Source organism: Amphiprion ocellaris, chromosome 1, assembly GCF_022539595.1.
Source record: "Amphiprion ocellaris isolate individual 3 ecotype Okinawa chromosome 1, ASM2253959v1, whole genome shotgun sequence".
Lineage (NCBI taxonomy): Eukaryota > Metazoa > Chordata > Actinopteri > Pomacentridae > Amphiprion > Amphiprion ocellaris.
Window position 1 is genome coordinate 33,273,574 of NC_072766.1, and position 12,303 is coordinate 33,285,876.

The window sequence follows — 12,303 nt, forward strand, 5'->3', positions numbered from 1 at the left end:
TATATTTATTAAGTGATCAAACTGTCTTTATTCAATCGCATTCTTATCTGAAGCATGTTAATGATTTGATGTACTACTTCATGTTCTTTCAGCCAAGCTGGAAGTCCAGAATCAGTATAATGCTGTCACACCTGATACATTGTGAAGTCATCAGTCGCCAGGGAAAAACATTAAAGAATGCATGTTCTTAAGTGGTCTTTCACAATGAAGCAATAAAGATCAGAGATGCGCTCAAAAACATGCAAATAAATCCAAGTGAGAGGTAGCAAGCATACTACCCAACCAACACATACAAGAGTTTTATATTCTAAGATCTTAAACAGGAGTTTAAAAGACAACTTACCCATCAATAAGTAAGAAAATAAAAGTCTCACACAGGCCACATACACTCAATACATGATATTGCACTTAGGCACAATATATACAGCACATTTTACAATGCAGCACATTGGTATGGTAACAACACAAAGGTAACAGGAGTATATCTCCTAGTCTAAATCACTGCTGTGCTGGTGCCTCTCATTTCAAGGTCAGTTTTAACTTAGTCTTGCTTTGCCAGCTCCTTCTGTGGTATTTAATGTCATAAGAATATTAACTCAATGTTCTTTATTTGTAATGTTGAAATCATTTTACAACATCTTCTGTCGTGTCACGGTTGACAATAATAAAGTAGTTTTGCTGAATGTCTGGATATGGTAAATATAAAATCATGCTTCCACAACTCAAGCTCAATCAGCAGCAGCTCTATTTTTATTAGTGACATGTGACTCCAACCACAACCCAGCGCCTTTACACAAGTGAATGGTCTTTAAGGATCTAAAATCTGTTTTATGTACATACATGAACTAATATTGCCATTATAAATGCGACAGACTTCTGCTGCTTAATTCTGTGTACATAATGGTTTTACAACGCCTGGTATCCCTGGGAATTGTGGTCATACTGCAGATAGCGTATAAGCAGATCATTTAAAAAACATTGGTGCTGAATCTTTAAAAAAAAAGAAAAGAAAAAGTCGGCACTGAGGACAATTTAAGGTTTTGCTGAAGCGGCAACATTCAATCTCCAAGGCATGTTTGACAAATATAGGGCTTTGAACTCAATGTACGTTATAGACTTAAGCAACCAAACATGGGTTTTGTCATGACATTTTAGTGTCACTAGCTTTTAACCAGATTGTTTTCATATCAAAAAAGAACAGTGTGTCTACCAAACTTTAAAACTGTATCATGGCACACTGGAACCCAAAGGGAAATAAGTTCAGTTCGGGGTAGCAGCTCTTTAAAGCAGGTCACGCACCATTTCTCTTTCAGAGTAGGAGAAGTCAGTGGTAGATTAAAGGATATTATTAATTTATTACAAGATGAGTTATAATGTGTCATAATTTCTGTGTATTAATAAAACTGAAGAATCATTTGAGGGCTACTCACTCTCTCATTTAGCTCCAAATAAAGCATGGACAATACAGCTGTTGCTTGTTTACAATCTGCCTTGTGTTTCATGTCTTAACAGAGGTTCTCGTAGTAACGTTGCTGTGTTCCCAGAAATCCTCATGAGGCAGCAATTTCTTCAGGGAGAAGAAATGATCATAACATATATGAAGAATTAGACCCAAGAATTTCATTTTTTAAAAGAATAAAACACCTGTGAACAATTACAAGAATAAATAAATAGGAGTTTAAAGAAAGAAATTTAATGCCTGCAAGTTGATATCACGAACCCCGCTAATATCAGCAGTAAATAACCATGTTGGCTGATCATTAAACAAAGCTAATACTGGCAAACCAATATATCAGTCTGAGTATTGTATTTGACCAGGGATTGAATCTCACAGGAAAGTCAAAAACTCAATTTGATCCACACAGTGAACACGTGACTTCATATTATATTAGGAGATTGGGTCCAAATCAGGAAATATAGCATCCATACCATCATCCTTCCATTATTTTTTCTTTTTTGGTGAAGCTCCATTCAGTTTCCTTTCAGAAGGCCACAGATTCAGACTGCAGCTTGTACACTTTACATGTGAAGTTTTTGAACCATTCACTCACCAATAATGTCCACTTAGTCTTTGCTCAGTCATTCACCTCATACATCCCATCAGTTCAACATCTGTGTGGTTATAACAGTTATTTGCCACTAGGTGGAGTCCACGTCCTGTGAGCATGACTTGCAGCATCTCTGTTTGTACATATCCACATGGCACAGGTTTAGTCTTTTCACCACACTGCAGTACTGGGTGGTGTCCTTGCATTCACCTGCATGAGAAAAATACTTATTGTAAACAACCAAATAAATGATATGTCATGCATGAGTATACATTTATCATATTTTCCAAAGGCGACTGGTGACGTGTGCAGGGTGAATCCTGCCTTCGCCCTAAGTCAGCTGGGATAGATTTCAGAGGATTAAGCGGTGTAGAGACAATGGATGGATAGTTTCCTGGAAAGAAACTAATGCTTGGCAGGTTTTTAGGATGCTTCCTAAAAGCAACTGTACGACTTGTTACTTTTTAAATGCAAGTCCAGATTTAGAGGTTTACCCTTTTCTGAAATGACATGGTGGAAATGTGATATTAGGGTGGATAGAGATTTTCTTGAATGCAGTAAATTACATTGGTTTCTCCATCCTTCCTTGACACAAACTCCTCAGGGCTCCAGCCTGTGGTTGAGCATAATTAAGTGCATATACACAAATATTATGATTAATTATAATTTCTGTTCTGTTATCCCACCATACTTGTATATTTCAGAGGCAATTTTTTTTAATATCAAATACCTATCAAATGAATGTAAATATATGATATAAATAATTGCATTTATTTGAAAGCCACAACTACTAGTTATTTGACAGCTTAATATTTCATATACAAAACCAAATAATATTTGTAAAATATGACAAAACAATATTTTTTTCTTTCAATTAAACATTCCCTTCACCGCTGAGACCAGAGTGGGGCACAGCGAACCACTATTAAACCCTGATGGTTCCAGAAGAACAAAAAATACCATTTTTTTTCATGTGTCTACTTAACTACTTCATTAGAACTGGATCATTCTTTTTGGTTTCACCTTTTGTTTTACTTTTTATCCAAAAGGCTTCCTCAGTCCTAACTGACTGATGGGGGAGTCCCAGGAATTTATTCTCACCTCCAAATTACATGACACAAGGCCCGTTAACGACCCAAGGCTCACATGCCCACAACTGTGGTGTGAAAATGGTTGAGAAACTGCCCATTAAAGGGGCAGACTGAAGGTGTTAATGGTGGTTAAACTGTAGTACGCACCTGAGAAGTGGATTCTATGACACCTCTTATTGATGAATGAGATGCTTGGTTTGATCACAGCCATATGATTTTTGGGTAAGAATAAATACTCAGGACTCCCACCAGTAAGTTTTAGAACTACGGAAGCTTCCTGAATGAGGGGCACTTTCAAGAACCAAAAACAGAAGTACAATTGGCTACTCAAGCACTTAGGATTACCACGACCTAACAGTGATGAAAAATTTACACAGGTGTTTTGAGACAAAAAAAATCATTCTGCCCTCTTTTGTGTACCGTGACTACAATAGCCCTGTTAATTATGAGGTTTAGCATCCATAGCGGTAAGTGTGTTTCGTTGCACTTCTGTGCCAGTTTAGAGATGGAACAGAGCTTTAGTCAAATGAACCGTTGACTGATGATGGTAAGAAAAGTGAGACCACTGACTAAATGTATATTTTACAACATGAACACAATGTTATATGCATAACATCTAAACTTGCAAACAATTCTATCACTATCGGGGTCCATTTCAGCTGGATGTTCCAGGGAGATATAGAAGAGATAGGAAGAGAGTTTAGTTGGAACAAAAACAAGGACAAAAAGATTTGAATCAGTCTATGATAGGTTAGCCAAACATGCCAGATAAAAATGTTTCCTTTTTCTCATTTGCAGTTACTTAAAAGTGGCAAATTCAGTTCCAATAATAAGTTAAGTCACTACGGCCATTTGTCTGGATATCACCTACAGTTTATGGACCCTGCGTAGATATGTACTTGCTGTAGAATTTGTTCTAGCCTCTTCATTACAAAGTAAATTTTAAAATTTTGGAACCTGCAACTGTAGGGGCATTACTCTGACTGCTTAAACAAAGGCTCCTTGGTGTGGCGTACTTACTCCCACATGTGGAGGTGTTGCAGTGCTGCCAGGTAGAGGGCCGTTGGAGCCAGGCACAGTGCTGGTCAGCCAGAGTCCTGCCACTCCTGCGGTGAATGCAATCCACCCTGCGAGACTGAAAGCCACTCCCACAGACAACTGTGCACGCCCGCCATGCACCAGGGCACCACTGGACATCACAAAGGTCTGAAGAACAGTTGCGTACTGACACCGGCCTGAAAGAGAGCAATTCTGGGTTTACTTTATGTCTTGGGTCTCTTTTACTAATGCAGTTAACCAGTAGTGTATTACAAAGCGAGATAACAGGCTAATTTCTCGGGGGGGGGGAGACACACGACACTAACAATTACAGAAGCATTTACCTACAGAAATACTTGCTGCAACTTACAACTGAATCTGGTCTTCCTGTTTCTGAGGCTTACCAATGGTTTACACCTTGCGGTGAACCCTCTGTATTCACTCTGGTGAAGTCTTCTCTTAATTGTTGACTTTTACCTCCTAGGGTTTTTCTTGATCAGTGACAGGATTCTTCTGTCATCCACCACACTTGTTTTCTTTTGGCGTCGCTGAGCCCGCCAGTACGTTCTTTCTTTTGAAGGCTGTACCAAACAGCTGATTTGGCCACACTAAATGTTTTTGCTATCTCTCTGATGGGTTTGTTATGGATTTTTCAGCCTAATGATGGCTTGCTTCACGGATAGTGACAGCTCTATGGATTTCATATTGAGAGTTGATCTCACCAGATTCAAAACAAAAATACCACACTTGAAATACATTCTAGACCTTTTATTTCCTCCTTGTAAATGAAATAATGAGGAAATAACACACACCTGGCCATGGAACAGCTGATCAGCCAATTGCCCAATTATTTTTGGTCCCTTAAAAAGGTGGAGGGCACATACAAAATGTGTTGTAATTCCTACACTGTTCACCTGATCTGGATGTAAATACCCTCAAGTTAAAGCTGAAAGTCTGCACTTAAAACACATCTTGATTGTTTCATTTCAAATCCACTGTGGTGGTATACAGAGCAGAAATGCTGAAAATTGTGTCAATGTCCAAATATTTATGGACTGTACATCCATCAAATACTGACTTAAAGAGGTGAAGGCTTATGCAATCACTTATTTTACATTTAATATTTTCAGGCAAGGCTGATTAAGATCCACACATGTTCAATACTGTAATTGAGACCAATGATACATCTATCGTGTACTGACTTGAAGAAGGTGAATGTTTACACAATCACTGATTTTAAATTTTAGATTTTTAATTCACTGGCATTAATTTGTAAAAATCAGTTTTCACTTTGACATAAAATAGTCTTTTCTTTTATATTCTTGACAAAAAAGCCAGTTTAATACTGACAACTAATAAATATGGAAAACATTTTTAAGGATTTTATTTTTCATAGCCACTGTAGCTTGTTGATGTTACATGTGATGGTACATCCTTTTAACCACCTCATGAAAACTTAGGTCTGATCCACAGGGGTTGTGGATACCTGTTCCTGAGATCACAGTCTGCGAAGGACGAGCCATTAGCATGTTGGCAGATGACAGATCTCTTCTGTACAGTTGTGGTGGGGTCTGCACACATCCCTGAACACTGTAATTAAGTAACATAGAGTTTACATTTCACAACTGATTTTTCATAGTGTGTAATGAGCACACGTTTAATTCAGTTTTGAGTCTACCTTTCCCCATGCACTGGTAACCCAGATGGGGCAGTTATTGGCAGTGCACTGCTCTGTGTTTGCAGGCCGGCTCATCCTCTCACAGGCACCTTCCTCTAGAGTCCTGACTGCACCTCTGGCATCCAGGTGTTCACAGGAGACCTGCCTCTGTTTCCAGCCACCTCCACACGAGACCGAGCATTTCGACCACTGCGATACCGACCATCTGAAATCATGACACAAGTACAGATACATACATTTTAAAAATGGGAAACAGCTATGTTCATAAAAGTCTTTCGAAAAAATATTGGCTTATAACCAAACTTTTCAAACACAACAATCAATCATACTTCACACCACGACGCACTCACTCAAAAGAAAATTGCTCCACATCTTAAAAAGTATGTCGCTGACAAACATGGATGTTTTTTTCATAATTTATTCGGCGTTAAATAATTTTCAATATTTCCACCAACTCCTTCGAAAAATATCTGGCCCTTTAGGGGCTATTTTGTCAAATTTGTTTACCAGCTAATATTTAACTGTGATCACCTTTTTTTTTTCTTTAAACAGCTTCTGGGTGTCTCTAATGAAAGCAATGAGACTGAACCAAATAGAAAAGAAGCAAGTGACAAAACCAAAACAATGATTTAAAAGACATTAAAAATCAGCATAGACCTAAGGAAACCTGTAAAGTCTGGTAATGATCATTTGTGGGTTTGCCATTTCAAGTCATTCACAATGTCTCCCACATTACATATCCAAGTCCATTTACACATTTCCCATTTGACTCCTTCTCAGAGGCTTGAGGTCATACAAGTCATTCTAATTTAGATATGTGGTAGAAATCTCTCATATATTGTGCATGCATCTTCAGTGAATCTGCTGACATAACAAGCCAAAAGCTGTCATAAAACCCAATGTAACCTTTTATTGTTACACATTCACATATTTGATAGTTCACTAATTGTATCTTCTTTGTGTGAGTGTGACAGGGTGTGCTATTTTGTATAAATGTCTAATTCTCCAATGCGCTTGACTAATGTGTGTAGTTGTTTTCTTGACATGGGCAGTAAAAAGTCAAAGAACAAAGCATTACAGCACTGCTAGCCTGACACCACAGACTAAGCACTTCCTCACAGAAAGATCCAGTATCTACTGCTGTGTATTGGACTAAATTTTACTCAACATGCATTTTTTTGCCTGTCTTAGTGCACCATCATAACAAAGGTTCTTTATTTATTCATTTGTTTTTACACAGCATGATAACTTCATACACAAAGGTGTGATAGTTTCAGATTTTAGAAAATCATTTCAGCCTGCTGCAACCCTGTTTTGGCTTATTTTGAGCTAACAATGGGTCAGTTGTGGTATATCAGTGAGTAAAACTGACTCAGTGTGTGGCAGCGGAGATGGACTGGGCGGCTGGTTAAAGGCATGCTGACAGAGCTTAAAACAGCAGGGGATGCAGGGTGAGGAGATTCTGCTGAGGGTTACACTTCTGCTGCGATCAGAGTACTCTTCATGAATTAATTGGCAGCCCTGCTTTGTTTCTCTCTCATCAAAGTCAGTGTATGAAAGAATCTACTGCACCATGGGTATGTAAACTTGCTGAAGGAAAGCAAAATGCCAGTCGGTGTAATACATTCTGTTTGATTACTTAATTTGCTTGCTGTATATTCTATCCATAAAATATTAACTGTCCATTGGAACCACTAATCTGCCCTATTCGTCGGAAGGAGATACATTTAAAAGCTGCGATAGTGTAGCTGGTGTTGTTTTCACCTTGTGAGTCTGTGTTTGTGTGTATCTTTGGCAGGTGCTTATGTGTCTGTGTGTCTGCATGTCATTCTATAATTTTTTTTAGATGATAGAATCCCAACTGTGCAAGATGTCACAAAGATATTTTACAGGTGGGTATTTCAGAAGGCTTGTAAAAGTAGAGGGTAAAATGAATGCAGCCAAGAATAGAGAAATCCTGGAGGACAAATTGATGCAGTCTGCAAGAGAAGTGCTATTGGGGAGATTATTTGTTTTCCAGTGAGACAGCATTCAGAAAAACTACAAAGACATGCTATAAAAGCAACAAGGTGAAGGTGCTGACTCAGAGCACTGATGTCAGTCTAATAGAGAATTTGTGGCTGGACTTAAAAAGATGATCCCCATGCAACACCTGACAGCTCTTGAATAGTTTTGCACAGAAGAATAGGGTAAAATTGCAATGTAATAATATAGTAATTACTACAATATTATGTTGATGGGGATCACAGCTATTGTTGAAATTACTGAAGAGCCATAGTTCACATTCTGTTTATCTGCACCTAAACTAGGTTGTAGTCAGGCTGTCATGAGGCCCTTTTCTGTCCAGTCATTTTCCACTTAAGTCCAGCCCTTCCACTTAGTGATCTTTATAACTGAAGCAGTATTCATTGATTCTGCATGCTCCATGCTCACCACATCACTGCTACACCAGCCACTAAAGATCTGCAAATCTCCCCTCCTCCCCAACCTCCTCCTTTTTAAAAGTTCAGTTTCATAACTGACGATTTTACAAAGAGGGCTGCAGCACACCTCTGCATCTCCTCTGCTCAGTCTGTGGAAGAGGACGAGGAGCCAGCTGGAAGCAGTGTACATCTCATCATACCATCTCAACGAGCTGCAAACCTGAGCTGCTCAACCTGAGACACACTTTCTAATCCGTAGAGGAAGAAAGAAGTAAAGGAATGGATGTTTCTCATATTCTCTGGGACTGTAGAACACAGATTGTTCATAATTGTACACTGAAACCATGCAACCCGGATTTTATATAATGACGACCGTTTAAGTCGGTCTCCTTGTTTCTGTGTTCACACTGTATTGATTTAAATGTGAATCTCAGGCTCTGCTGGGGCTTTGTGATCTCAGGGACTGTCAGTGTCCTGCTTGCTCAGCTTGTTCCAGAGCATCACTCTAGCAGAGTCACCGCCAAACACAAATGCATGTCATTCTGAAATAAATGGTTAAATCTAACAAAGTGTCCCGTCTGAAGAGATATTACCACACTAAACTCCAAATTATATGTCCTCTTATATTTAAGTAACTAGAAACACAGACTTCATACATTCAACATAAAGGTACTGCATTATTGGTAACAATAAGCCATGATACCATTTTTCTTAACAATCTGGCTTTAATTTTGTAACACCACCCCTCAGTACTATCCTTTATTGTTGTTGCTGAAATAACTGCTGAAACCTGTGAACCCAGAGGTAGCAAGAGACATGAGCAGTCGGATGATCAGACATGCTGTCAATACCAGTGTTGCCAGATAAGCTATCAATTCCCTTGGAGGTAATACTCAAGACTCGTAAGTCAATAATGATTATTTCAAAACAAATCAAAAGGTTTTTATTGTCCCTTCCAACTGTCACTGACTGCTAGCTCAATGAGAATCCAAAAGGAACTTTGGATTATTGGGACATTTCAAAGTGACGCCAAATATTTGAACGGTAGTGTATGTCGTGAATTGGCACTATATAGAAAAAAACTGAACAGAAAAACATTGAACTGAAACCAACAAAATGAGCTTTTGCAGAAGCACATCATATAGTAGGTCAAAACTGAACCAGGAAGTCACTAAACTATGTTTGCAACACTCAATTTGGTTAATTAGTGACTTACTTTGATGTTTGTATAAAACCTGTTCCTATTTCTGATACTGTGATCAGAATTCAGAGATGTCAGTAATTGCCTTGTTGAGCAATGCTTCTGTAACTAATACAACTGTTGACCGGGGTGAAGAACAGTGTGAAACTTCACATAGTAATTCTGGAGATGTCTGGTTGTTAAATACTAACAAGCCTAAGAAGTGATTAATCATGATTACGTTAGTAAACTAGTCTGAACAGTATGTACTAACAACATGGAGAATAATTGTCTCTGTCTCAGTTTAACCTTATATTTCTTACATTTCTTACTCTCATATACTGCTTGTGTCAGTTGCTGCTTCTGCATGAGACTAAACTGGATGATGTGCTTCCAGAAATGTGCCATCCTGATGACTAAATCTGGTATACCTGGGAGGACAGTCCTGTCTGTTGCAGGGGACTGGGGAGGTGATGGGTTTGGGTATGTGCTGACACATGGCGTGCTGAACATCCTTTCCATCCAGAGTGACACAACGAATCCTCCACAGCCTAGTTCCTCTGTTCCCACAAGAAGCGCTGCAAGTGGTCCAGCCTCCAAAACGCCAGCCAAATTCTGTGGACCCAAATGTAAAAAAAACCCACCCAGATCAATAAGATCTTGGAAACAGCCAACAAGGATGTATGTATCCTAGTAAATCTCCATGTTCCATACTTCTGCTAAATCAATTGTAAGCTCAGAGGTTATAGTTTATTTATATGGTAATCATATGGTAATCCTCCATTCAAAATTTGTTATATGTTTAGTTTTTTTCAAAGAAGCAAAATTCTCATGTGTTCAGAGTTACAGTTTAACTGCTCATAGTAATGTGGGATGTTTCTGTTATACAATGAGTCAACAAAAAAAATCTCAGGTCTTCGCAGGCTTGGAGTTTCAGGAGGCTGTTATGCCTAAAGAAAGTAGGTTTTAGACTTTTCAGTGGTATGGAAAGATATACCTGTAAGTTTAACATTACAAGCTATTTACAGTGGAAAAAGAGCTTGTGTTCATTGTCCTATTATAAATAAGAAAGCATTCTTAGTCGTCTCGAGGAGAGAGAGAAACACATCAATGTATATGTATATGTAGCTCACCTTCAGGGTGAACATATAACCAGGCGGACAGTATTTGCCTGGTACTGTTGATGGAGGTCTGGCATCCATACCGGCCTGAGAACTTGACCTGGAGTGTGTTGACCTCAAGGACTCGACCTCCCACCAGCATCCTATACTGCACACTCTGACCTGGAACAGGATCTTGGGCATGGGCTGGACCTGACACGTCCCTCAGTGTCTGGTTGTTGTAGTTCCAGTGCACAGGCGATTTGTGGTCAGGAACTACAGGGCACCCTGTTTAAAGACACAAGCAAACTTAATGTACATATTTAACATTTTAATGAGCAGCAGAAAATGCTAAACAGGGATTCCATGTAGCTTTGCACATTCATGCATTACTAATGGGTGTGTTAAGAAAGTCCAGCTGTGTTATACAAGCACAATGTTTAACTGGTAGAGTTCTCATTTAATGTGAGAGCAGCTCAGTGATAGGAAAATCTACCACACAAGCTCATCTACTGTTAAAAAAAAGAAAAAAGGAAAGGAAGGTGCTTTGTTGGATTAAGTGACATAACAAGACTCAAAATGAACTCGAAATCTCAAATCCATAAATTTGTTACTGACTGTGTTAAATCTCAGTAAATTAAAAAGAATATCTCTTTTTTCAATTCATTATTTTTTTTGTTTTATTTTTCAATAATGTCAATTCACTACAAGTCAAAAATATTGCTAGCATTTTCATCTGGTGGTCTTTGCAGGTTGATGTTGTTTTGTCTACCTATACGCAGAATGTCTCCAGGTTTGATGGAAACTCTTGTTCCGTGGCGTGATGCCATGAGGATCCGTCTCTTGTCCGGCTTTTGTGAGACTTGAAGAAAACTGCTTCCTCCAGCTGGATCTCGACCTGTATGCACATACACATTTAACACAAAAAGGTACACACCCAAAATGCTCTTCCAGCTGAAGACAGCAACACATGACCATGTGTGTGGATACCAGTGGGACGTGATTAGAAATGATATGCAGTTTGTATGAACTCACCGTAGACCTGCAGAACAATAGAGGCAGTGGACTCTCCTATTGCGTTAGTGGCAGTGCAGGAGTAGGTGCCTTGGTTATGCAGAGACACATTTCTGATCCACAGTGAGCCAGATGGCAGGGAAACAGCACTGGCATCCAGTGGTCTGTTCTTCCAGTACCACGTCACTGAGGGTTGAGGAATACCTGATAAATGGAGAGCAGATAGGACGATAAGAAATCTTGGTAAAAGTTACAGGTCTGTATAGCTAGGAAAATGGTTTACTGCTACAGAAATAAACCACTGTAGAAAAAACAAGAAGTGGTTTAATATGATCATTTAAGTTGTGACATTCTATAAAAACCTTTCAAAAATGTATTTATAATAACTGAAGGTATAAGAATATACAGTCAAAAGTCTGGGTGCTACTGTGTATTTGGAAAATGGTAACGCACAACATACGATATGCAACAGAAATGAATACACCCCGGTGCATTATCACTTAATTGCTACTCTTCGTATTGTATCACCTTACAATAAATGCATTACTTCTTTGTTGAAGGAACTCAATGCAACAACAGTTGGTATAAAGATTCACATCCTTTTTTTCATGCTGTATATGTCTAATTTATTTTTCATTGACAGTATCAATCATCTCCACCACGGAGGATACCAGTGTTTTCCTTTCTGGACAGATGTTCTACCATTCTTAGGGGACATTTTTTCAGCTATT

At 38.7% G+C, this 12,303-nt stretch overlaps 1 protein-coding gene across 4 annotated transcripts in view; it reads right to left on the reverse strand.

The window, feature by feature from the left end:
* The window catches only part of adamtsl3 (ADAMTS-like 3), a 139,656-nt gene continuing 127,353 nt past the window's right edge, over positions 1-12,303 (reverse strand). For 3 of the 4 annotated variants that reach the window (XM_055012681.1, XM_055012672.1, XM_055012677.1), the window contains 8 exons: positions 11,594-11,776; positions 11,331-11,456; positions 10,592-10,846; positions 9,890-10,073; positions 5,856-6,060; positions 5,664-5,767; positions 4,160-4,374; positions 1-2,258 (listed from right to left, as the gene is read on the reverse strand). In XM_055012681.1, the coding sequence (XP_054868656.1) occupies positions 2,140-2,258; positions 4,160-4,374; positions 5,664-5,767; positions 5,856-6,060; positions 9,890-10,073; positions 10,592-10,846; positions 11,331-11,456; positions 11,594-11,776 (1,391 nt within the window). In that variant the 3' untranslated portion in view covers positions 1-2,139. Of the gene's footprint in view, positions 2,259-4,159; positions 4,375-5,663; positions 5,768-5,855; positions 6,061-9,889; positions 10,074-10,591; positions 10,847-11,330; positions 11,457-11,593; positions 11,777-12,303 lie in introns of those variants that run through there. The other variant, XR_004846184.2, reaches the window with a different exon arrangement.